Raw genomic sequence first — 25,490 nt, forward strand, 5'->3', positions numbered from 1 at the left:
GCGTCACTGACTCGCTCGTGAACGGGAAACTATAAAGTTAGCCGTTAGCTTGGAGAAAATGAGCACGAAAGAAGTGACGTTTCAATGAGTGGTTCTTTCTTTCCTTAGAAAATCGTAAATCAACATTCTGGTTTACATAGTTCACGTTCACTGACTAATCCGTTGGCAGTTCACTCACTGTCTTGTTCGCGAACGGGATAGTCAGCACTCGTTCACTCTGATCCGTTCTCGCAATGAACTGAAAAAAGAACGAATCACTTCAGGAAATGATGCGTTCACTGAAAGGAGTCGTTATCTTCGAACGGACCGTTCACTCACGAGGCAACATAGCGTCCATTCGGCAATCTTGTGTATGCTCGGGAGGAACGTCGCCAGTTTTGACGCGTTCATTTGTCCGGATTAATTTTGCCGCGTTCATTTGTCCGGATTAATTTTGCCGCTTCGCTTCTCTTTGGTTCCGTTGGTTCCTCTTCTTTAGAGCTGTTGAGGTGAGGCCACTGCCGAGCCTTTTTGTGGCGTGGAATTGTCCACGCGCCACCACGTTTGTTCAAGTTGGTGAAAGCAAAGCGAGCTAAGGTAGTTAGCCACCTAGCTCCCCCTGCTACTAGCTCTTCGGTATCTCGCTTCTTATTGGGGGTCGGGGCAGGGGGCTGGGGGTGAGACTGCTTGTTAACTCTCGCCCGACGCTCCGAGAAGGATTTCGGGTGGCTGCCTGGCTGAGCTTTGAGGGTCATTTCGTCGAGGCAGCCCGCTGCTTAAACCCCTGCGCATTTAGCACCGGACGCCCTGCCTAGGCCTCAGTCCAAACCCCGACGTCTCCTGCCTGCCTCTCCCCGCCCCCCTCTCCCTTCTCTATTTTTGTCTTCTGTGCTTTCTTTTCGGCCTGCCGGACCAGCGAGAGTTGACAGGTGAGTGGCACATTCTCGATTGGACTTGTGCAAGTGAACTCGTTTCAAAGGAAACAAAGTGTGTTCGTAGAAAAGCTTTGTTGTGGAAAAATCCGGTCCGGGAAGTTAGCAGTTGGGCTAGCTAAATCTGAGCTCGATGGGGGGTTGGGGGGAAACGGGGCGAAATCACGCCGGAGGGTCGCCATCTTCCATTGGGCACGACAGCTCACCAGCTGGGCCTGCTCCGTCAACTTGAACGTGCACCGTAATTGATTGCCCGGCTCGTTTTTGGTGGCGTTTTGATGAATGAACTCACCGTCCGTCCCCATGTCGCATACGATGCTCCTCGGGTCATTCAAACAAACACTTGACGTTTCTGCACTGCCACCGCTAGTGCAGACACTCCCTGGGAAACCCCCGTTTATCGCAGATGCGGGGAATTGATTCACAAAAGACCGGTATTTAGTTGCCAGACGTGTGCGTGCGTGTGTGTGCGTGCGCGCGCGTGTTAGACTAACATTAGAAGGTTCTGCTTCTCTAAAAGTGAGGAAAAGCACTCGGTGTCTTACTGTGCTGCTTACCTTTGACATCAAGTCGCACCTCATAAAACACTTTGTTCCTATAGTAGCGGCCAAGAATTTCTTTTTGTCGCGTGATGTGCAGGCTGCCCTGTGACAGTGCAACCGGCTTCCAGATAAACCGGCCACGGCTGTTTGTCATGGCAATCTCAGTCCAGTACTTTGAGCTTTCCGGTCTGCAGATTTGTCAAAACTGCGCATCTGTTCACTCCTTCAAGAAACAAGTGAAACAGCGGGACTTGTTTACAAATCCCGACCGGCTGCAAGAAATCTGAAATGTAGTAAAAAAAATAAAAACGACAGGTACACATCGCTATTTGAACCTGTGACGCTAAGCAGCACCTTTGAGGCGAACGCTTTCACACGTTCGCAGTCCGGTGGCGGTAAACAACGTGAGGAGCCACCGCTGCCGGGTAGCGCGGCAGCCGGTGCGCGCCTAGGGCCCTTGCGACCACCACCTAAAGTTCATACGCTGGCACTGGAGGCAAGCAGGCTCGAAGACATGACCACCCATGACTCGGGCAGAGCAGGACTCGAACGACGCACCCTGAGCTGCGGCCACCCCGCAGACAGATCATGAATGCTAGCTAGTGGGCTAACATGGCAGATCGTTAGCTGCCCAGAGAGGCTAAAATAGTTGCTTGACGCGCTCTGAAAATCGTCTGTTTGCAAGCCCCGCCCTCAGGTCGGCCGCGTGACAAATTTCTTTCATTCAAATCGATGCAAAAGCTGACTCGCGGGGGAGTGTATTGATTGATTGAGCAATGATCAAATGTTTTTTTTTTTTCTGTTTCATAGTGCAGAGGTAACGGCTGTAAGGGTTTCTCTTTTTCCCGACAGCACGTGCTTGTTTTGTGGTCGTGGTGACGCAGCAACGGGCTTGACTGATTGTTTGTGTGCCGGTTTTGCATAGGCCGCCGAGTGCCGCGCACGCACACTTCTCCCCGAGGAGCCAAGAAGCAGACGGCTCATGACTTCTGACCAGGACGCCAAGGTTGTCGCTGAACCGCAGGTGCAGCCGGTGCAAGAGGCCAAGGACAACGCTTATTTGGTGCGTCACGGCCGCAGAAGAAAGCGACTTTTTCATTCATCAATGTCGCCGCGTCACCGGTCACGCCGCCGTGTGATGTGGAGGGAAAACAGTTGGCCGACTTTGACACGGGCGCCATTACGCCTCTGACGTGACCCGTTGCCTCGCTACCCAGCTGGAAAATTCACTGGCTGACTTCAAAGCGAGTCCGTACGGCTACGTTGAGCGCCAGCGTAAAAGGGCCTTAAGATGGCGCTGTTGGAAGTGACACCAGGCGCTATCACGTTTTAGCCCAGGATCAAAAACTGGATTGCGGAAAAGTCCTTTCACGCTGCCCGTGGAAGTTCTTGTGAGTGAACGCCAAGTGTGCAGTGGGCCCTTGTTTATGGCAGGGCAATGCCATACCCAAAGGAACGACCCTGCTTTTATGATTTGAAAGCTGAGACACAAATGCATATTTTGCAAGCAATATGCATGTCCCACACCTTTTGGTCCGGACACTTCAAAAATTGCCCAAGAACCAAATGGCGTTGGCTCTACGCGCTAGCTAGCGTGCGCTAAAGTAAATTAAACAGGCAGACTTGAGGACACATCATTTGATGACATGAATTGTCATCCATTTGAGTTTTGACTTTGCTCCCACGCCGTTTGCTGGCGGCTGCCAGATGACCGCGCTTCGGCTCCGCTCCAACTAAATTTGCGATCGACTGAAAGCAGAGTTGCTGCTGTGCTACAAGCTAGTAAGGTAGCCGCCATTAGCTTAAGGCATAGCCCCTGCTTTCATGTTACCTGAACAACAACCCGCTCCATGTCTTTGTGGTGTTTTTTTTTCCCCCCCTCCCAGCTGCCCTATGCCCACATTCGTTTCCTTTGACTCCATCAAGCCCAAGTTTATTTTCCGTCCACTTGAACGTACCGAAAATGTGTCGGCATACGTAGCTCATCTTCCCTGCGCAAAGCGTGACTATTGGTGCTCGACTGCGCTTTCTGAGCCTCATCTGGCGTTGCCTCCGCAGGAATCTGCCAAGGTTTCGGACCTCAATCCCAATGCAAAAGCATGGGCCAACCACGTGTTTAGCCTGGAGCCCAGCGGTGGTGCCGACAAGTGCGCCGCGGCTCCGCCACCACGGAAGGACTCCTGCAGGAGCTCGGCCCAGCCCGGCTCACCAGGTTGGCCCGCCCACCTTTTTCCGACACTTGCAACAAAGAAGGGAAGCCCCGCAGAGCCATTGCAAATACCCCATGTCTTTCTTTTGTCTTGACACACAAACATAGACAAATATCAATATTTGTAAAACATCATATTCTAGCTCATCTGATTTTTGCAAACGTCATTGTTTGTTTGCCTGCGATCAAGCAAGATGACTTGACAGCAAAGTGACTCATCACATTTGTGCCAAAACCCGAGTTCCCCGGCGACCGAATAGCTGCGCAGTCAGTCAGTCGCTTGCGTGAGCTAGCCATGCCAGACAAGCTTGCAAATGGCACAGTCTTCAAGCTCAGCCGCCTTTGTCCCTTTCTGCTGACCTCGTCCGTCTGACCGCAACCCCTTTTTGCCCAATCACCGGACAGCTTCCGACAGTTGACCTTTGTGTCTTTGTCGCACAGGAGGTTATGGCGCCGGTGAAGAAGACGAGGCTTTCCGGGAGCCCGATGAGCCCCCGCCGGTGACGCTGACGTCGGGCCGGCCCCCTGCCTCGCCCGTCACCCCGGAGCCGGACTTCCCGGAGCCAAGGCCGCCTGCGCCCGCAGGTAGGCGGGCCGGTCGGCTGCTTGCGATGCTAAATTCGTAATCGGGTGATGCTTTGACGTGCCGCTGTGCCTGTCTGTGAGCATTTTGTTTCCTTGTGCGGGAACAGTCGATGACCCCCAGCCCAGGGATCCCCAGGAAGCTTTGCGGGAGCACCTCAAGACAGCTCTGGAATTCTGTCTTTCCCGGTGAGCAGCGCTTTGCTCAATTGCACATATTCCTCCTCGTTATCATTTGTGACCGTCCTGCCGTTTTGTTACTCTTGTCCGCCACTGTTTGTTGTCCTCCCGGCGCAAAGTCTAACTCAGCCTGCCTGGTCTTTGTCCCTCAGCGAGAACCTGGCCAGTGACATTTACCTCATCTCCCAAATGGACAGCGACCAGTACGTGCCAATCGTGACGGTGGCCAACCTGGATCACATCAAAAAGCTCAGCACAGATGTCGAGCTCATCGTGGACATTTTACGCTGTGAGTGGGAGGCGGCGCTCGCTTGACTTTGAATTGGCGTCGGCGCAACTCCCCTCGGACGAGCCGACACAATGACGCAAACATGATCGGATAGCCTGAGCAAATTGCGCCGCGCGCAACCAATCGCTTTTCTGAACAAACGCGGAGTCAGTAGCTTCCCTGAGAAACATATTTTCCAAAAGAATTCCTTAGCCACGGCCGCATGTAACGTAGCGCTGCCGTGCTTTGCCGTCATCGCATAACTTGTTTGCATAGACATGGTCATCCGCTTTGTCCCCCAGCTCTGCCATTGGTCCAGGTGGATGAGAAGGGGGAGAAGGTGCGACCCAATCAGAACCGTTGCATCGTGATCCTCCGAGAGGTTCCCGAGAGCACGCCAGTCGACGTGAGTGGACCCGACCCGCCCGTTGTGTCAGACGCTCCTTCAACCCATGATGACGCTTGATCGAATCACTATTTAGCACACAAACCCTCTCGAGCCGTCGTTGACTCACGAAAGGAAATATTGCGCAGGCAGGCAGACGAATGTGGGGAAAAAGAGATTTAGTAACGCAGAGGTGTTTGTTACTTTTCTTTGACAGGAGGTGGAGGCCCTTTTTAAAGGAGACTGCCTGCCCAAGTTCGTCAACTGTGAATTTGCCTACAACGACAACTGGTTCATCACCTTTGAGTCCGAAGCGGATGCGCAGCTGGTAAAAGGCCTTTCCTCATGAGCCGACCAATCGTGCAGAGTACGACGCCGTAGCACTTTTCTTGAATGGAGTCAGATCGTCGTCGCTGCGCATTGAGTCTTGGTGTTTTTTGCTTTCTTCAACTCTCGCCTTGCCCAACGACGGTTGTTGTGGTTTTTGGGGGAAGAGTGAAACTTGTATCATGTTTTGCAAGTGACAAAAAGATGTTCTCCCGTTTCAAGGCATTTCAGTACCTCCGGGAGGAGGTGAGAACCTTCCAAGGGAAGCCCATCAAGGTGAGTCCTTTCTTTCGAAGGTGCGTTGAACAGATGTCAACAAATGTGCCGTACCCTGTCGCAGGCGCGAATAAAGGCCAAGGCCATCGCTCTCAACACGTTCATGCCCAAGAATGGCTACCGGCTCGTGGAGGCCAACCTGTACGCTCAGCAGCCACCGCCACCGCAACAGCCGCCTCAGCCGCAGCGCTACACGGCGGCGTCCTACTACATCCCGCCGGTGTACAGCCCCCAGCAGCAGTTCCCCCTCTACAGCCTCATCGCACCCCAGGCCTGGTCAGCCACTCACAGCTTCATCGACCCCGCACTGGTAAGCCGGCGTTCGGAGGAGATTCTTGTGTGCGCATTACTGATGGGTTTTTTTTTTCCCTCCTCAGGTTGCTCCATTCCACAACAACCAGTTCATCAATGGGTTCACATCGGCCAGTTTCAAGCCAGCGACGGCTCTTCTCGGTGTCAGACAGCACTCCCCCCGGGCCAGGTTAGTCTCTGACTGCTCGGCACGACCTGGACGAAGGCTTACCCATCTTTGTCGGCTCCCGGCAGGAACCACGGCAAGCCCCACCCACGTCCGAGCCTCGCGGGCGCAGAGCGCACGGGGCTCCCGGACGGCTCAGCTCTCTTTGCCAGCTTCCCTGGCGACCGAACCAACGGCGTCCGCAGCAGCCCTCCCGCGCGCTTCCCTGCCGCCCATCCCCGAAGCTCCGTCGCCATATTTCCCCGCCGGGAGACGGGCCGGACATCCGACTTCACCGCCACGGTGGACTATGGTTCCCCGGGAATGGGCCGAGGAAGGTACCGCACGCGTCCTCGTGAATCGAAAGCAACCGCTGGAATTTGTGTCTCGTGCGCCGCCCTCAAAATCCTTCAAAGTCTTTCGTCTTCTTCTTCTTGTAGGAAAAAGAGAGATGACAAGTTTACAGTAAGTCCTTTTGCCCTATTGGAGCCACGTCTGTCTTTTCCCTTTGCTGTTGTTTAAGGCAAAGCCATTTTGTGTGCGACAAGCGAGCGACGCCGCAGTCGCCACAGTCGCCGCCGCCCAAACCGCCGTCGCCGAGCTTCGAGTTGGGCTTGTCCAGCTTCCCTCCTTTGCCTGGAGCCGCCGGGCACCTCAAGGCGGAGGGCACCTTTGACGGCCGACTGGCGCCCACCAAGGACAGAGTATGCCGCCGCCGCCCTTTTGTTCAGCAAATGGAAAGCATAAAATAGAACGGTCCTTTTGCAGCCTTTTTCAATCTTGCTGCAGCAGTTTGGGCTTTGTGTGTTCCGCAGAATGTCAGTGTCGACTCCAGTCCCGGAGGAGCCCCAAAAGAGCCTCCGAAGTCGATGCCCCCTTCCTCCTCCTCTCCCTCCTCCCCCCTAGTGCCCGTGAGCTTCGTAGCTTCGCCCACTCCGGCTGCCTCCATCGCGGGCCCCACCCGGTCACCCCCGGTGTGCCCGCCACCTCCTCCCTCCATCCCAGCAACGTAAGCACACCGCACGGGGCTCCCCAACTGCTTTTATGAAAGGCGGAGACTCTTGGACTGCTTTGGCAGCACGTTGGAATTTGGAGATTGCAAAAACGCATTGACGCGACGGGACCTTGCTTTCAGGGAAGCGAGGTTGTCGGAGGTGAAGCGGGCCAAGGAGGGGCAGCTGTCCGTGGAGCGGGTTCCCGGCACGCTGTCCACCACCAACAAGTCGGTGCAAGTCAACGGCGCCGCAACGGTCAGTGCGCATGAGAAACGAGCATTTTTCCCCTGAGACGAGGCCGCGGCCCGACCGATAGTAGCCCCTCCCTTTGTCTCGACGTCATTCTTTGAAATGCAGAGCGACGAGAGCCGCAAATTGAGGGAGTTTGTCATCCAATGATGGAGGATGGGTTTTGCCAAAACATCAGCAATTTTGCAGCTCCAAACAAATCCGACCACATGGACACGTGTTTCTCAAATCAACTCCCTCGTTCAAATGGATGGCCAAAATTTTACGTGTTTTTTTACGAGTAAATTCAAGCTGCACTGATATTAGGGGGAAGGAACGTGCCGCAATTAACAATGGGACAGACGACTCGTCGATGTCGAGCGTTTATATCATTGCCAGCCTGTAAAAACAGCTGCCGTCTGCTTGCAGGAGCAGCGGAAGCCTTCCTACGCCGAAATCTGCCAGCGGGCGAAGGAGACCCCCACCCCATCGCAGCCGCTCGCCCCCAAGGAAGCCAAGCCCACGGGCGAGGAGAGGAAGTGCCCCGACGGCCCGAGCCTGACGCGGGAGGCCGCCAAGGCCAGAGAGACGGGAAGACCCCCGCGGGACACGCGCAGACTGGCTGGCCACTGGGCCTCCCCGCCGCACTCGGGGAAGAAGGATTCCCACCAAACCCCGCCCAAGTCCCCCCTGTAGGGCCTCCCCTTCCGCCCAAGTCCACTGTCCCCCCCCCCCCCCCCCCCCCCCCCCCCCCCCCCCAAAAAAAAAAGACAGGAACCACGTCAGGGCTACTCCATTGTTCTTCTCTCCAAACGTTGAAGGCGAGCAAAGAGAATGACGCCTCCTTCTCCGGATCAGGGCTTTCGGACAAAAAGCACTTTAGTGTGCACGTAAAGCACCCCCACATTCGTTTGGGTTCAGCTCCTTTTTAGTCATCAATTTTAGTTGTCTGTCCATTTTGTTTTTGTGGCACATTGGAACGGCGACCCAATTGGAAACTTGCCACTGAAGTTTGTTTTCTCCGGGATGCGACCAAAATAGATTGCTCTTCTTTTGCACTCATGATTTTGCCTCGCTCACAATGAAATGCAAACAAAATTTGGTTCAAATGTGAAATGCCCCAAAATATGAATTTTGTTGAACCATAGTTGAAGTTCCCTGTGGAGAGCCAACCTCCCAATTGTAGATTTCTGAGAGCGCTGAGCAAATTTTAAAAATCCCCCCCCCCCAATTTTGCACAAGCGACTCTAATGGCGGCGCCATTTTGGGGGGTGGGGGGCATGCGGATAGGCCTTCTTTTGCCCACGCTGTCACTGGCAGACGCCCGACGCTCATCGGCATTCACCCACAGTGGTGTGGGCCATCATTAGCCCCATGCGGGCTCACGGAAGCACGGGGTACAGAGTCTCCATGTTTTGTTTGTGAAAGTGAACACCGGCCAGCATTTTGTTCGCTTGACTTGCCCTTTTTGATTGATGGGCCAGGATGGCAGAATGCAAGTGTTTGGCTAGGAGTAAATGAAGAAAAGAGGAGGAGCAACTAAGCTGGTGACACAGGTTTCTTGTGTTTTGCAGCGGAAGGACAAAAGAGGCGCCGACACTGCATGTCCCCCTAGCAACACGTTTGATTCAAGTGTAAATAATTAGCAGGTCCAAACTTCACAAACGAATCTTTCTTTCCACCTGAAGCATTTTTGTTACTCCCAGCAATCAAAGGGAAACGGCGCAACTTTTCTCTATTATTTATTTTGACTTTTATTTTTTGGGACTGAAATGCACACTGATTATTTTTTTTTTTTTGTCTTTGCAGTTGCTGAGCAAAGACGCTCATTTCTAGAGCTGTGCCATTTATTCCCTGTTATCTTCTCGTTTATTTTTTTGCGAGAGGAAAAGCATCAGCAGGCAGGCGTCGTCTCCACGCAAAAGATTTCCATCCAGTGTTTGAGAAACTTGAATTTTATTTGAACTTGAAAAGTGACTTTGCCTTAACTTTTATACCGGACGAGCATAGAGGGTAGTGTTTGCGCCCCCCCTCCCCCCCCCTGCACTACTAAAGAGATAATATTTAGTGACCTAAGGCAGCGTGCAAATAAGTATCAGCGTCTTTTGTTTTCTGTTTTTTCTTTTTGTATCATGTACAAAAAGAAAAAAAGTTTGGATTCAGGTTGTTTTTGGCAGGCAAAAGTAAAAAAATGGTGTAAATGCAAACCCGAGTCGATACTGTATTAAATATTATGCACTTTGAGGTGTGTGCTTTGCTTGTACAATTGTAAATACTCAGATTATAAAAAATATAAGGTACCTACAAAACAAAATTCTATTAATGTCACTAATGAGCTGGATGTTGGATTCAAAGGACAAAAAAAGTCTTTTGTCTTTTGTTGTGCTTTTTGGAACTTTTTCTTTGATAATTCAATTTGTTTTGAGTGTGGACTTTGACAAACATTTTTGTTTGCTTTAGTTTCATTCCATTGACACATGGGCGTTTTTGTTGTTGTTTACATGCCACTAAAAAAAAAAAATTAACAAAGAGACACTCATCAACACAAAAAAATTTAAACTTCCTCACTTAATTTGTTTGTTGTTTTTGAGAAACTTGAGGGTGAGAGATTCCTACCAAACTCTTCTGGCTGTGTTTAGCGTGGCCTATCTTAGAGACCAGCTAGTTGGATGCGCATTTACCAACACTGACTAACAATTTATTTTGACGAGCGATCTCTCTTGTAAGCTGGGCTAAGCTACACATATCCACAAAACCATTTGAGTTCTGTAATGTTATGTTTGCCTACTGTAATTGTCATCCTGTCTTTTATTTTATTTTGTTGTGTGTTTTGCTGACGTTGTGAGGTGTAACGCACATTTGAAGCACAGGCTAAGTGGTGCAAATTTCGCATTAGCCACCCGCTTGTTAGCTCACAATAAGGTTTGGCTCCTGGGATATTGATCCTGCCTCAATGTTGCTCCATGCAGGAACATCAACACTTTTTTTTTTTTGTCCGTTTAAACCTTTACATGTGTCACAAAGAAAAAAACGCTTTGACCACAAGACAGTGCGAGTGTGTGCCTAGCGTGTAGCTGGTGCGTGACTCGTGTGTAGAAGGGCCCTCAGTTTGGTGGTTTCCCTATCATCGTGACTTCGGACTCAACTGTGAACACCCGCGCGTGTCTGCAAATAAATAGGCATCCTTCCACAAAGATGGCTACCATCATCTCGATTGATCAACACCCCCCCCCCCGTCACTGCGCCAGTCTCCCCCTGATGGTGCACAACTGAGGAAAATAGCTGAATTAGTTTGTTTCTGAGGAATGCACAAGACTCGAGTTCTATTGACTCACCGTGGTTTCACTCATTAGCAACGCTAACCTAGTTGCTACGCTAACAGCTGTGGACAATCGTGGACTCTGCGTAAAGGCTTGCATGCCTAGAGACACCTTTAACCATTTTTATTCTTTCCTCTGTTGTTTTTGTTGCCATTTGATCTGAGTTTGTGTATTTCTTTGCAGATTTTTTTTCTTTCATTGTGAGACTGGAATCAAGTGCTTGGTTGGTTTCGAGATAATTTAAGTTACTCTTGTGACAGGATGTTCAACTTGTCTTGTTTGGAAAATAAATGTAGCTTACTGGAAAAATAAACATTTAGGCACTGTTGAGGAGCTCTGGGGCTCTTTGTCTTTTATTTACTTTTACAGTCTAAGTTATTGATTGCCAATTTAATACACATTTAAACATTTTTTTAATTAAAATGTAAATATATTTATATTTTCTTTGGGAAAACAATATTTTTAATTAATCAGTAAGTGAATTTGTGTACGATACATTACATGATTGGCCAATTTCATAAAGACGAATGTCATGTAAAAATCAATGAAACAATAATTTAATGCAGTGTAATATAATACTTTCAAATACACAAATTGTAAGGAAGAACGACAGAATTGACGCCGCAAATATCTCCAGAACTCTCGCAAATGTAGAAGCAGGATGGGCCGCGGGCGAAACTCTTGGCCACACCAATATACATATAGTATGGCGTCTTTAGTTTCGCCTTCCAGGCAGCCAGCCAGCCAGTAGATGGCGCCTGAGACTGAACAAAACGTTTCTCAGCGTCTGGTTCATTGACTTTTGAAACGTTCAAACAAGGCTTTATTACTTTGACAAAAATGTTTTTGTAATATTTTAGGCCTTTGGTGTAACTAAGGCTGGTGAAGTAGCTACATGCACAATAACGTATTTTTAGGCAGAAAATGCGTGATTTTGAAGTGTAAACCAAACCGGTGAGTAGGAGATAAACCCGGAAAATGTAGGAGCTTTCTTTCAAAATTAAAGCATTGATTGTCCAACTGCTGTCTTTAACGCTCCAATATATTTGACAGACACATTACCGGAAGCAGCAGGCCCACATGTGCGCGAATTGACGCCTCGGAACAAATCCGCATCGACTGACGGACGGCGAGGCTCTGACTTTTTTTTTTTTTTTTTTATCTTTTCGAGAGGATTTGTCGAAGAAGCAAGAGGAAAAAGACGACGCGCCAAATAAAGGAGAGTGAAGGCGCCTGACGACGGCGGAATGGCGGACAGGGACCCGCTGGTGCCGATACCCGTGGAAATTCGGGCCAAACTGGCCGAGCTGGAGTTGGAGTTATCCGAAGGTGAGGGGCATCGTTTGCTGGTTCCGCTCGGCCTTCCCTGGCTCGGCTCTGCTCTGCTCGTTGGCTCTTTGCTGGGTTCTGAAGTGTCTGGCGGACTGGCCCGAAGTTGAAGCGGGGAGAAGTTGCAAGTTTGCGTGCGTGCGTGTGTTTGTGTGTGAGTGTGTGTGTTTTATGAAGTGTCCAACCGCAATTAAACCGATTTACTGTCAGCACAGCACAGCGATTCAAAACAACAACAGCCAACATTTGCTCCTCAAAGACGCCTTCAAATGTTTTGCGCCTTACTCTATCATTGACTTTGATACCAACATATCGAGTTTATTTTGGGGGTTTTATGGTGATCGGTTTTGCATACTAAAGTTACGTACATTAAATGGTTAAGTGTGTGTGTGTGGGGGGGTTGTCAACAATTAAATAATCATTCAACAATATTTTTGAGTGGTTCTGCGTTTGGCTTGTTGTGATTGTGGGGCATGGAATCGGGTCTACATTCGTTGTGTCTAACAGCTGCCAGTTTTACACAAATCTTCTCTTATAGATTCATGATGTGAACCAAGGGGGGAGTGAGTCTTCATGTTAGGACAGAGACTAAAAAGTGTCCCCTCTACCTGCAGGGGTCAATATGACCCCCAAAATGGGCTGAAAATTAGGTCAAAGTCACCCAAGTAGCGAGTCAGTCCATTTTTGGTAGCCCGAAGCCAGCCCAAGGATTTTCACTTGCAAAGTCTCAAAAGAACTGAAAAAGTGCACTGTTGACCCCCAATGCAACTTCAAGTCCGGCTGAAGTTGAACTCCAAATGAACGTAGCCGCACCTCATGGCGGCCAAAGTGCCCAAAGGCTTCGCGATATCTTCGTGCTAACGGGAGCTGATGTCATCTTTGGAGCGCAGGTACCATGGGAGGGTGTGTGTGGGAGTGCGGGTGGGGTGGGGGGTTGGGGGATCTGGTTTTGTTAGTATGTTTGTTTGAGGTTTGTTTTGACGGACCCGCTGCCGAGCCGAGCGCCAGTTAGGCTCGCTCGAGTGGGCTTTTTGTGTCTTGGGTCCTCTTGAATGGCTTCGCTTGAGCGAATCTCCGCCTCTTGCCACAAAGTGCCGAGTCATCCGACCTGGGCCGAGAAGTCGGCGGGATGGCGTCCCGTTTTCCAAGCCTTCTGCTCATCTTTGCTTAGCGGGCCGCGTCAACGTCCAGTGTGGACAGCAGATGAGCATGGCGGGCTTTGCCGCAAGCTGGTGGCCAAGCGAGAAGGCCGCCTGACTTTTGCAATCAATGCGCTCTTTGTTATTAATTTGCGGCGCCTCATCTTGTCTTGCTGTCCTCGTCGTTATTTTCATATTTAACGGCTCGACGTTCCCCGCGGCTGATGGAAGTCGGCAGAAAAACAAGTCACATGCTGGATGAGAACAGTTTTGGGATGTCACGACGTACACATACAAAGATTTATAAATACAAACATGAAAACAAATAAGGAGGTGAAGGTGTGTGTGTGTGTGTGTGTGCGTGTGCGTGTGCGTGTGCGTGTGTGTGTGATGAGTGAGAAAAGGACGAATTAAGTGAAACATTTTCACAAGTTGGGCGACCAATCATGTCACACTTGAGCTCTGCTTCCTTGAGGCTATCACATGCTAAAGTTAGCGCACGCGCATCCGCACGTCGCAAAGTGAAGTTTGTATGTTTGCCGTCAGCCGCATGAGCGCCTCTCGGCCTGCTGCCGCTGTTTGATTAGCAACAAAGGACGCTTGATTGGACGCACACGCTTTCATACGGAGACGACTGCTTTCTCTCTATGGCAACTGTGTGTGTGTGTGTGTGTGTGTGTGTGTTGTCAAGCTGGAATGTGCTCACTGACAACCAGCGACAGATGCCTTGCTTCAGGCGCCGCCAACGTGTGTGTGTGTGTGTGTGTGTGTGTGTGTGTGTGTGTTGTGTGTGTGTGTGTGTTGTGTGTGTGTGTGTGTGTGTGTGTGTGGTGTGTGTGTGTGTGTGTGTGTGTGTGTGTGTGTGTGGTGTGTGTGTGTGTGTGTGTGTGTGTGTGTGTGTGTGTGTGTGTGTGTGTGTGTGTGTGAGAGCGAGAGTGTGTGCTGGTATCTTTGACAACACACACAGTAGCCATTGTATGTCACTTTCAACTCCACAGACACACACACGCACACAATCCCAAAGGTGTCTTTTTCACAAGTTGAACTTTTTCCAAACTCTCAGATAAAATCAAATGGAATAAAAGTCTGCAAACGACATCTCTAAGTATGCTTATTATGCGCACGCATGCACGACATGGTGTGTGCGTGTGCGTGTGTGCAGTCCTGCATAGGTGGGAGCGCACACGCGGGTTCATCCACTGAGCTGCGAGCCAGGTCAGCATGTTATGACATCATCACATCCAATCAGATCCACGCTATGTCAACTTCGCGTTTGAGCCTTTGTGGGGCTTATGATGTCATCAAGGAAGAAGTTGCATGAGCGGAGACGTTTCCATGAGCACTGTTGCTCTTTTGTCTTTGTTTGCGCTTTTGCTGAGTTGTCAGAAATACGGCGCTAATCAGCAGTGAGCACCCTCGTAGCTTTGCTCACGTGCGCTGGCAACTTGGCTACCTTTTCTGCTTTGCTTTCTTTTCTTGTTGTTTTTTTTCCCTCTGAAGCTTGCCTCCTTCCTGCTTAACACGCTTGCACTGAAGCCTCTCCCAGCTGACACGCTGACACACACAAACGCACACACACACACCGACACACACACACGTGCACGTTGCTATGAATAGAAGTGCGATGGTGTCACATTGATCTCATGTGACGGTTTTCCTCAATCGGGTGTCTGTGGCATTATTGTTTGGTCCGGTCGTGCACGGTCTACCCTGGCGAGTCCAAGCTACCCCGTTAGCCAAAATATGAACGACAGGGTGGCATGACAGTCAATCTATCAACACACCTTCACCTCCTTCTTTGTTTTCATGTTTGTATTTAGAAATCTTTGCATGTGTACGTCGTGACATCCCCATGGGTGTGGGTGGTTTCTTGCTTCATTTAGTTTTAGGAAACCCGCTGGCTAGCGAGCTCGCCGGCTGCACTTTAGCATCACATTGATGACATGAAGTGAATGGAAAAAAAAAATTGAATCCCCAGCCTAAACGCAATTTAGCTCTCAACGTCTATTTTGGGACTTGAGGGGAGAAATCCCCTCAGGACAAGTCCACTTTGGAAACAGGCAAGATCTCACACATGGACAGACGGAGTGGCATTGTACTCATGTGGTGCATGTCACGAAAGCAGAGTACGCCAGGTCCGCCTCCTCTTTCAGCCCCCTCTTCCTCCTCTTGCTCGTCATCAAGGAGCAAAAATGACAAGAGCTCGAAGGACGATCGGTCCTTGCTATCGGCGAGAACTCCAAAGGTGAATATTCATGCTGGGGGTGTTTGTTCTTTGACTTATTCTTTCAATGTTGGACTTATTTCTACAAATGATGCAAAATAGCGCTGAGCGTGCGTGTTTTGCTGCACGATCAACAGAATCTCTTTCACCCTTCATATGGCACAAAAAGGTCAACATTGAGTGGCCATCTTGCACGTGTCTGTTTTTGGCCCTCGCGGCTAATGCTACCAAGCTAACGCGAGCGTCGATCCAACCGCAAAACGACTCATCGCCAGCCACTGCGGATGTGTTGAACAAAAAAACAAACCAGTCTTTGCACTTCAGGAGCTTGCACGTTTTTCCAGGAAGGGAATGACAAACTGGTTTTCCTGCTCCTAAAAGGGTGAGCCGTTGCTTTTTTTTTTTTAAATATTTTTGAACCTCCTTTTTTTTTTTTTTTTTAAATGACCGTCTATCCCTGACCTTCCGTACTGGGATTCCCATCGGCGTGCAAACAAGAAATTTAACTGTTTCCATCCCAGCGGCTGGATGGAGGGAGGAAGACAACGCTGGGCCTCCTCCTGGTCTTCTTCATCTTGCTCTTTTTTTTCCCACATGGTCACGCGTCCGTTCCTTCTGGATTCTCTTGTGAGCTTTGCCACGACTCCCTGCAGTCTGGCAGCCGACTCTATATGGTCATGCGGCTGGTGTGGCTGGAAAAAGTCCTAAACTTTCTGAGGGCAGCGCCATCTCGTGGACACTTGTGTCAAAGAAGACAACTGTCCAAACAAGACGCACACTTTGTCCATATTGAAAATAAAACAGCAGCTGAAGATGAACAAAGTCTTGTTTGCGTTCTTCTTTTGCCAGGTGACATCACGCAGAAAGGTTACGAGAAGAAACGATGTCAACTGATTGGAGCCTTTTTACCACAAATTCCAGGCAAGCACTTTGACTCGCTTTCAACTCATTCCAACATATGAAACACACGAGGAAACTCGTGAGCACAGTTGAGGCCAAGCTCCAAAGAGGTCCAAGCGTGCTAGCTTCAAGCTTCGCCCAGTTCAAGTTTGCTATGAAAAGACAAGGAATTGAAAATTGTGTTTGGCCTGCAACTCACCATCAAAATCTTGGTCCCATTCTGAAATTTGTCACAATACCACTCAAATAATCAGTTGATCGGCCGCTTCATTTAAAAAATAGTTACGGAATAAAATCACTTATTTTTGGGTCCCTTAACGCTTTGAACAACAATGATATGATTTCAGGTCAAACGTTTGACTCTTTTACACATCTTTGTTGTCAAATGTGTGTAAGTCGGCAAAAAAAGGCCCATTTTCATTTGGGGCAGGGTTGAACGTCATTGATATGGGCCGATAAATCGGTCTGTTCCAAGTTGTGCTGTCGTGTCTACTCTGCAGCTGCGGCGCAGGAGAGGAGACCGTCCTTGGCGTCACGCCGCCGACGCTTGTCGGGTTCCCGGGATGACGCTAACCCGCTCAGGTGAATTCAATTTCTAATCTGGATCCATTGTCAGTCGGGCCAACGGCGTCGTCGTGTGTGCTCAGACGTCCACAGCGAGGCAGTGCAGGCGGCCTTGGCCAAGCACGGCCAGAGGAAGATGGCCGTGCCCATGCCGTCCAAGCGACGCTCCCTGGTGGCGCGCAACTCCGCCTATACGCCGCCAGGTACCAACACATTTGCGACAATTCGGCACATTTCGAGCCGCTGACGATCGGACCTCGCATGTTAACGCGGACAGGATCGCGACCACGCATCCGTTTCCAAAGCTTCGTCTTTGTGCCACGCAGATACGTCCTCGGGTTCCGAGGGGGAGGACTCTGAGGAGGACCACGGGCGTGCAAGAGCAGGACGAAGGGGAGGCAACGCAGCCGTGGCGGGGCGCGTTGTCGCTGCGCGCCGCTCGTCCGCCCCGATGCCGACTCGTCCACCACCTCCTCTTCCTCGTCCGCCAGCAGTGGGGGTGACGGGCCGCGGGCGCCAAGCCAAAGGTCTGGCCCAGCACGGTCTGTGTCTCTGCACACCGGCTGCGCCGCACCAGCAGCACCGCAAGCCCGGTAGATGACAGATGAAGTCCAGGTGGATCAAAAACTGATGCTCAGCAAAGGTCTGAGCAGGAAGGTTTGATGTCAAGCATATTATCAGTTCGACTGGGTTTTTATCTTGGGGCTGTCGTGACACACTCGTGGACCGGAGAACCACCCGTATGTATCCACTTGATATTTGAAATTTACGTGGATGTCGGAACGTCTGGACCTGACCCCAAATTAGATGAAGGCCAGAAGTTGAGATTTGAAAGTGACACATGGGCAAGTCGAAGAAAAAGTGCCAACGTGTGATGTAGGTCGCTGGAGTTCTACTCTTCCGTCAACTTTTTGACTACATATCCTTCACTTGCCCAGCCAAGTGTCCCAATAGTTTGGGCCTTCAACCGTGACTTTTTAACACTACACTACCATTTGTCCCCCCTTTTGCTAGAGATGCCCTCTGCCCCTCCGGACGTGACGAGTTCCACCAACAATGCCGCCACCGCCGACGAGATCCAAGGGGAGAAAAAGTCTGGCGGCGGCCACAGACAAACGTGCAAATACGGCAACGCTGAGCTGATGGAGACTGGAGACGGTGAGCCGTGCAAATTGGAGAAAAGATCTAAATAAAAATCATTCAGACATGCCACACAAAAGACTTTTGTGAACCACCTTGCCAAAGGTGAAGAATAAAAAAACGTGAGACTTCTAAATGGATGCTGTTTCTTGTTTGTGGCAGGTGTTCCGGTCAGCAGCAGAGTTTCAGCCAAGATTCAGCAGCTGGTCAACACGCTGAAGAGACCCAAGAGACCGCCGCTTCGGGAGTTCTTTGTGGACGACTTTGAGGAGCTGCTGGAGGGTAAAGCGCTTTCCCAAGAGTCAACCGGCCGAATGCCGTTTCTCATCTTGGGCAGAAAAACAAATGTATATGTCCAAACCTGGGCATTTTGCCATCCTTTGATGCCAACAGCGCAGCAACCGGACCCCGACCTGCCCAAAGCGGAGGGGGCCCAGACGGAGCCGGCCCAGGGGGAGGAACTGGGTGCCGAGTCGCCCTGCCTGGAGGCCGCCCTGCAGCGGTGGGCCTCCGTCTCCCCCAAGTCCCCCTGCCTCACCAGCGTGGACGCCAACGGGAAGCCGTTCTGCCAGCTCACCTACGGTGGGGAATGCCCACATCGTCTTGCGGTCCCGTTCAACACTCACTGAGCTTTTCTTTTTTGGCCGTGCTGCGTCGTGTTTGCAGGTAAACTTTGGTCCAGGAGTGTGAAGGTGGCCTACAACCTGTCGCACAAGCTGGGAACCAAACAGGAACCTCTCGTCAGAGCCGGAGACAGAGTCAGTCCACGTTTCGGCAAAAGCCATGCTCATACTTGACATCTGTGCCATCTGCCATCTTTTCATTCTGGATTTTGGGGGTGGTAGAAATGAAATCTGTGTTAAAAATGCTTTGAGGTTCCAAATAAGCACAATCCCATTTTCCCACAGGTGGCGCTGGTGTTCCCCAACAACGACCCCGGCTCATTCATGACGGCCTTCTACGGCTGCCTGCTGGCCGACGTGGTGCCCGTGCCTGTCGAAGTGCCTCTCACACGGAAGGCCAGTCTGGCGTGTCGGGTAGCGTGGTTGACAGCAGGCGGCGCGCTAACGCGGCCGTCCCCTTTTGCTTTCTCCCATCAGGACGCGGGCGGTCAGCAGATTGGCTTCCTTTTGGGCAGCTGCGGCATCAGCGTGGCTCTCACCAGCGACCTCTGCCACAAAGGACTTCCCAAGAGTCCCACTGGCGACATTCTGCACTTTAAAGGTCCTAAAAAGACATGACAGGCGGTTGCGCGCCTCACCTGCACATGCTCAACTCAAGCGCAAAACAAACATGGGCAACGACGTGTGTTGATTCGCATGCTCAGGCTGGCCCAAGCTGCTGTGGATCGTGACGGAATCCAATCACTTGTCCAAGACACCTAGAGACTGGTTACCCCGCATCAGGGACCCCGGACCCGACACGGCATACATTGAGGTGAAGGGAGGGGAGTCATTGAGGGATGGTGAACGAGTACTTCACTTTTGTATTAAGAGTCCAAATAATAATCAGGTTTCAGAATCGGAGTCTCGTAATTTCTGGATCGCCGCTTCCCGTTTACTTCTGGTCAGACTTTTGCAACGGACAAATCCTGAAAACAAAAGTTGCTTTGCATGATGTTTTTAGACTTATTTACCTATTTGTCATGATTCTGGAATGGATTAATGGCATTTCACTTTAGATCCATGTAAAATATTGATAGAATATAAACTTCAAAATAATTCTGTGTGTGTGTGTCAGTACAAGACGTGCAAAGATGGCGGCGTCCTGGGTGTGACGGTGTCACGTGCCGCCATGTTGACTCATTGTCGGGCCCTCACGCAGGCCTGCGCCTACACCGAAGGTGACGTCATCATCATCCTCGTCATCCTCCTTTAGGTGGCGCTCACATGTTTTTTGTGTGCAGCCGAGACCATCGTTAACGTTCTGGACTTCAAGAAGGATGTCGGACTTTGGCATGCCGTCCTCACTGTGAGAAATATGCACAAACAGCCGCACACATGCAATGGCTAGCAAAGGTCTGCTCAACCCGGCTCAATGTCGATGCCAGCCATTGGAGCAAGTCCTCTTTTCCCCCCCGACAAAAGGCGTCGTAAACGCCCACATGTGTGTGTACGTGTTAGAGCGTGATGAATATGCTGCACGTGGTGAGCATCCCGTATGCCCTGATGAAGGTCAACCCGCTCGCGTGGATCCAGAAAGTGTGTCAGTTCAAAGGTAAACAACGGCAGGCGGGGCGGGCGAAAGCGGCACCCCGTCGCCATTTTCCCTGAAAGTGGTGCGTGTGGTTCAGCCAAGGTGGCGTGCGTCAAGTCGCGCGACATGCACTGGGCTCTGGTGGCGCATCGCGATCAGCGCGACATCAACTTGGCCTCGCTCAGAATGCTGCTGGTCGCCGACGGCGCCAACCCCTGTAAGCGTGCAACACGTGCAAAGCGTACCTCCGAACTCGAGCGCTCACTCTGCCGTCCTCTCTCCTAGGGTCCGTCTCGTCATGTGACGCCTTCCTCAACGTCTTCTGCACCAAAGGCTTGAAGTCGGGCATCATTTGTCCCTGCGCCGGCTCGCCCGAGGCGCTCTCCGTGGCCATCAGGAGGTCCGCATTCATGCAAATTTTGGGGACATTTCCCTCCCAAATGCTTTCCGAAAAACATTTTACGAAACACAACGAGAGCTGCAGCTGGAACAGTCGGCGGGAACGTGTCGCCTTCTGATTGGGTGACGACTTTTGTGCGCAGGCCCGCCAAGGATACAAGCGAGACGCCCCCTCGCGGCGTTTTGTCCATGTACAGTCTCAGCCACGGAGTCATCAGACTCGACTCGGACGACAAGCTCGCCGTGCTCGCTGTGCAGGATGTCGGAAGAGTCATGCCTGGAGGTGACTGTGCACGCACACACACACACACAATTTGAGTTTGGCCAAAGTGTGGGAGAGGAGGTTTTGCTCAGCGTGTTAATATCCACAGCTGTGATGTGCGCGGTGAAGATGGACGGCGTCCCCCAGCTATGTAAAAGCGACGAGGTGGGCGAGTTGTGCGTGCGCACGGTGGCCACGGGCTCGTCCTACTACGGCCTCAGTGGAAGGACCAAGAACACCTTTGAGGTTGGAAAAGGACCTCTTTGCTTGGTCTTTGCCTGTTTTTGGGAGGTGGAACCGGATGGTTCCTAAATTGTCTGCAGGTGGTCCCTGTCACCAGCGCTGGCACTGTCGTCGACGATTCTCCCTTCACCAGGACGGGACTGCTGGGCTTCGTGGCTGCGTCGGGTCTGGTGTACGTGGCGGGCAAGATCGATGGTCTGTTGGCAGTAGGCGGGCGCCACCACAACGCCGACGACATCGTGGCCACGGCGCTTGCCGTGGAGCCCATGAAGTTTGTCTACAGGGGCCGGTGAGCAGCCCTTGAGTCAAATGTCAGCTTCGAACACCTTCAAAGTTGCGTCTGCGTGCGTGCGACAGGATAGCCGTGTTCTCCATCGAGGTCCTGCACGATGAGAGGATCGTGGTGGTCGCTGAGCAGCGGCCCGACTCCACCGAGGAGGACAGCTTCCAATGGATGAGCCGCGTGCTGCAGGTACACCCGCGTGCACACGTATGCACGCGCAGCTGTACCTAAAGGCGGCGGTTGCCCTTTGAAGGCGATCGACGGGATCCACCGGGTGGGTGTGTACTGCCTAGTTCTGGTCTCGCCCAACACGCTCCCCAAGAGTCCTCTAGGGGGCATCCACCTGTGCGAAACCAAGCAGCTCTTCCTGGAGGGGGCGCTGCACCCCTCCAACGTCCTCATGTGCCCGCACACCTGCGTCACCAACCTGCCCAAACCACGACAGAAACAACCAGGTGGGAGACGCACACACGTGCGCACACTCGGTCGGGCGTCACGTGGCCTGAGGATCTTCTGGCTCTTGGCAGAAATCGGCCCCGCGTCGGTGATGCTGGGGAATCTGGTGTCCGGGAAGAGGATCGCTCAGGCCAGCGGGAGAGACCTGACTCAGGCCGAGGACAGTCACCAGGTGGGTTGACACAATGTGTGTGTGCATGCGTGCGCGAGGCAGACGGCTACATCCTCCAATACGTTTCAGTTCCTGTTCCTGTCTGAGGTGTTACAGTGGCGAGCACAGAGCACACCGGAACATGTGCTCTACACGCTGCTCAACTCACGGGTGAGTGAGTACACACGCACACCCAAGCGCGCACACGCGCGCACAAAGGGAATCACCCGATAGGACTTGCACGCGACCTCCCCCAGGGGGCGACGGCCAGCTCAGTGACGTGCTCACAGCTCCACAAGAAGGCCGAGAAGGTGGCGGCCATGCTGGCCGAACGCAGCCACCTTCGGGACGGAGATCACGTGGCGCTGCTCTACCCTCCAGGTGATGCCACCAAACGGCCGCGTTGGAGCTTGAGTGTGTTTGCGTTTCCGGAGACGCTTTATGATGACGCTTTCCGGCAAGTAGCCAGTTACAGCTTGACGACCGCGTGCATCTATCTCCAGGCATGGAGCTGATCGTGTCATTTTACGGCTGCTTGTATGCCGGCTGCGTGCCCGTCACCGTACGCCCGCCTCACCCCCGCGACGTCGCCACCACGCTGCCCACCGTCAAGATGATCGTCGAGGTAAACGGCACACAGAACGCAAAATACATTTTCAAGGTAAGCGCTCCACGTGAATTGTGTATATCGTGTTGCAGGTGAGTTGTTCGGTGTGCGTGCTGACCACTCAGGTCATCTCCAAGCTGCTCAGGTCCAAGGAGGCCTCGGCTGCCGTGGACTCCCGCACGTGGCCGCCCATCCTGGACACAGGTACACGCTGACGCATATCTGCGCTTGGATGGGAGAGTAACTTCATGACGCTTTATGTGTGCTTAGATGATTTACCAAAGAAGAAAGCTCCTCTACTGTACAAACCCTCCAACTCCGACACGCTGGCGTACCTGGACTTCAGCGTGTCCACCACCGGCATGCTCGCTGGAGTCAAGGTACACACATGACAAGTTGCACAAGATTTGCGCGGCCCTAACACGCACGCATGCACGCACACGTGTGTTCAGATGTCTCACGCGGCCACCAGCGCCCTGTGCCGCTCCATCAAGCTGCAGTGCGAGCTGTACCCGTCCAGAGAGGTGGCCATCTGCCTGGACCCGTACTGCGGCCTGGGCTTAGTCCTCTGGTGCCTCTGCAGGTGGGTGAAGCAAAGCAAATGTCTTTGTCGGTCATGGCGCGCTGACGTGTGGTGCGCTGACGTTGCAGCGTGTACTCGGGCCACCGCTCCATCCTGATCCCGCCGTGCGAGCTGGAGAGCAACGCCTCCTTGTGGCTTTGGGCCGTCAGCCAGCACAAGGTGCGAGACACATTCTGCTCGTACGGCGTGGTGGACACCAGCACCAGAGGGCTCGCTATGCAGACGGACGCGCTCAAGGTAAGCCATGGCAAAGGCCACCCCCGCAGGCGCCGCCCCTGCTGACACCGCACCCACTTTTGACAGAGTCGCGGCGTGGACTTGTCCCGCGTGAGGACCTGCGTGGTGGTGGCTGAGGAGCGGCCTCGGACCTCGCTGACGCGGTCCTTCTCCAAGCTCTTCAAGGACCTCGGCCTTCAGTCCCGAGCCGTCAGCACCGCCTTCGGATGCCGGGTCAACATGGCTGTCTGCCTTCAGGTGAGTTTGAGGTCAATTCTGGCTCATGAAAACAAACAACCAGGTGAACAGGAAAAAGAAATAAATGTAACGTCTCCTCAGGGAACGTCCGGTCCCGACCCGACCACCGTCTTCGTGGACATGAGGGCGCTGCGTCACGACAGGTACGCTAACAGCTCGAGGCTAACGCGCAGGCGCTAACAATGCTTGCTTTGCGGTGCTCCAGGGTGCGACTGGTCGAGAAGGGATCGCCTCACAGCTTGCCCTTGATGGAGTCTGGCAAGGTGAGTGGGACCGGCACCGGGCCTTTTCTTCCTTTTGTCATCGTTGTTCAATATTTGAAAATTGCGACACAAGCCGTGAACATTTTTGGGCTCCCATGCCATGAATATTTTTGTGCTCCTAAGCCGTGAACTTTTTGCGCCGCCGTTTTGTGCCAATGATATTTTGCATTCCTTGCTGGCTCTCAGATCCTTCCTGGCGTTCGCATTATCATCGCCAATCCGGAGACCAAAGGACCCATGGGAGAGTCTCACCTGGGCGAGGTCCTTTTTTGATTCCGTCGTCATTTGCTGAATAGAAACGGGGAGAGGAGATTTATGCTGCGGCGACTCTGGTTGTTTTCTTTAGATTTGGGTTCAGAGCAGCCACAACGCAAGCGGCTACATGAGCGTGTACGGGGACGAGGCGCCGCCGTCCGATCACTTTGCGTCCAGACTGAGCTTCGGAGACACGCACAGCCAGTGGTCGCGGACGGGTTACTTGGGCTTCCTGCGCAGGACGCAACTGACCGACGCCAACGGAGGTCAGTGGTGCCAGCGGTCGTCTTTTGGGCCACTTCCAAAAACACATGACGGTTGAGCTACCCTCCCACAGAGCGCCACGACGCACTCTACGTGGTGGGCGCCTTGGAGGAGGCCATGGAGCTGCGGGGCATGCGCTACCATCCCGTCGACATCGAGACCTCCGTCGTCAGGACGCACAAGAGCATCGCACAGTGGTCAGCAGCAAATTCGGGTTTATTCTTCTGAAATTTGATGGTTTTTTTCCATGAGATGACGTTTTCTTCTTTCAAAAACATTTAACTTTTATCGACTCAAATTACGAAAAACAAGACTTTATATTGCCAAGGTGATGGTTAAAAAGATTGAATTTTCTAATTGAATCATAGTTTTTTTGCCTTTTTTTTTGACTTAGTGGGGACCAAAGAAATCCAACTTAAGTCCATTTTTGCCTGTCCTATTGTTTTTACCAGCGCAGTGTTCACGTGGAGCAACCTGCTGGTGGCGGTGGTGGAGCTGGCAGCGTCGGAGCAGGAGGCGCTGGACCTGGTGCCGCTGGTGACCAACGCCGTCCTGGAGGAGCACTACCTGATCGTAGGCGTGGTGGTGGTCGCTGACGTGGGCGTGGTCCCCATCAACTCGCGGGGCGAAAAGCAACGCATGCACCTGCGCGACGGATTCCTGGCCGACCAGCTGGACCCCGTCTACGTAGCCTACAACATGTAGCCACCAAGGCGTCCTTAAAGGCAGGCAGATGTCCTCCTCTCTGCAAAGATTCCTGGGGGCCTTCTCCGCTTCCCAAACAAAGCAAAGCGCCTTCTTGTGGGCTCAGGGAGAACAAAGCACCATCTGGCCGAGGAACACCAGAAGACCTAGGTCAGTGTTTCTTAACCTTGTTGGAGGTACGGAACCCCGCCAGTTTCATATGCGCATCCACCGAACGCCTCTTTAGTGAAAAATAAAATTATTTTTTTCAAATTCACGACATAGATGTCTTTTAGTGGTGCACAAAATGAGCCGTGCATGAACATCACCTTGTTCAAAGAACAAAACCAACACAATGCATGAACTCACAACAAATTACACACCTGCAAATCAG

At 52.0% G+C, this 25,490-nt stretch overlaps 2 protein-coding genes across 7 annotated transcripts; both read left to right on the forward strand.

Moving 5' to 3' along the window:
- The first annotated feature begins 409 nt into the window (after window positions 1-409).
- On the forward strand, window positions 410-11,013 carry larp4b (La ribonucleoprotein 4B). Of its 2 annotated transcripts, XM_037276909.1 has the most exons (17): window positions 410-908; window positions 2,379-2,516; window positions 3,512-3,665; window positions 4,104-4,247; window positions 4,355-4,433; window positions 4,577-4,713; window positions 4,995-5,098; window positions 5,295-5,405; window positions 5,627-5,680; window positions 5,745-5,990; window positions 6,058-6,161; window positions 6,227-6,475; window positions 6,578-6,602; window positions 6,686-6,841; window positions 6,953-7,146; window positions 7,273-7,387; window positions 7,790-11,013. In XM_037276909.1, exons 2-17 carry the CDS (start codon window positions 2,436-2,438, stop codon window positions 8,054-8,056), a joined length of 2,220 nt encoding a protein of 739 aa, XP_037132804.1. In that variant the 5' UTR covers window positions 410-908; window positions 2,379-2,435; the 3' UTR covers window positions 8,057-11,013. The 2 variants fall into 2 exon arrangements, with proteins under 2 accessions (XP_037132804.1, XP_037132805.1); XM_037276910.1 differs by lacking the exon at window positions 6,578-6,602 and having other exon boundaries at window positions 6,661-6,841.
- Window positions 11,014-11,745: 732 nt separating this feature from the next.
- LOC119137518 (disco-interacting protein 2 homolog C-like) lies at window positions 11,746-25,420 on the forward strand. Of its 5 annotated transcripts, none has more exons than XM_037276883.1 (37): window positions 11,746-12,009; window positions 16,222-16,293; window positions 16,767-16,854; window positions 16,920-17,039; window positions 17,163-17,429; window positions 17,851-17,994; window positions 18,139-18,258; window positions 18,370-18,558; window positions 18,643-18,734; window positions 18,885-18,995; window positions 19,077-19,200; window positions 19,304-19,413; window positions 19,717-19,819; window positions 19,883-19,947; window positions 20,100-20,193; window positions 20,270-20,389; window positions 20,458-20,572; window positions 20,715-20,854; window positions 20,943-21,079; window positions 21,157-21,365; window positions 21,434-21,548; window positions 21,613-21,814; window positions 21,887-21,987; window positions 22,057-22,137; window positions 22,224-22,347; window positions 22,470-22,591; window positions 22,666-22,777; window positions 22,844-22,953; window positions 23,026-23,156; window positions 23,225-23,393; window positions 23,460-23,630; window positions 23,712-23,773; window positions 23,836-23,893; window positions 24,080-24,154; window positions 24,240-24,414; window positions 24,486-24,609; window positions 24,870-25,420. In XM_037276883.1, the coding sequence occupies exons 3-37, from the start codon at window positions 16,836-16,838 to the stop codon at window positions 25,006-25,008; spliced, it is 4,350 nt and encodes a 1,449-aa protein (XP_037132778.1). In that variant the 5' UTR covers window positions 11,746-12,009; window positions 16,222-16,293; window positions 16,767-16,835; the 3' UTR covers window positions 25,009-25,420. The 5 variants fall into 5 exon arrangements, with proteins under 5 accessions (XP_037132778.1, XP_037132774.1, XP_037132776.1 ...); XM_037276881.1 differs by having other exon boundaries at window positions 11,747-12,009; window positions 24,865-25,420; XM_037276879.1 differs by having other exon boundaries at window positions 21,613-21,987; window positions 24,865-25,420.
- The last annotated feature ends 70 nt before the right edge of the window (window positions 25,421-25,490 follow it).

This window comes from Syngnathus acus, chromosome 17 (genome assembly GCF_901709675.1).
Source record: "Syngnathus acus chromosome 17, fSynAcu1.2, whole genome shotgun sequence".
In the NCBI taxonomy this organism is placed as follows: domain Eukaryota; kingdom Metazoa; phylum Chordata; class Actinopteri; order Syngnathiformes; family Syngnathidae; genus Syngnathus; species Syngnathus acus.

Excerpts from the sequence above, each read along its gene's own strand:
- larp4b (XM_037276909.1), top strand. The coding sequence starts at position 2,436 with ATGACTTCTGACCAGGACGCCAAGGTTGTCGCTGAACCGCAGGTGCAG. Across the intron at positions 5,406-5,626 it reads CCGAAGCGGATGCGCAGCTG|GCATTTCAGTACCTCCGGGA; the intron begins GTAAAAGGCCTT and ends TCCCGTTTCAAG. Across the intron at positions 7,388-7,789 it reads AAGTCAACGGCGCCGCAACG|GAGCAGCGGAAGCCTTCCTA; the intron begins GTCAGTGCGCAT and ends GTCTGCTTGCAG.
- LOC119137518 (XM_037276879.1), top strand. Across the intron at positions 20,855-20,942 it reads CGGAAGAGTCATGCCTGGAG|CTGTGATGTGCGCGGTGAAG; the intron begins GTGACTGTGCAC and ends TAATATCCACAG. Across the intron at positions 21,988-22,056 it reads AGGCCGAGGACAGTCACCAG|TTCCTGTTCCTGTCTGAGGT; the intron begins GTGGGTTGACAC and ends AATACGTTTCAG.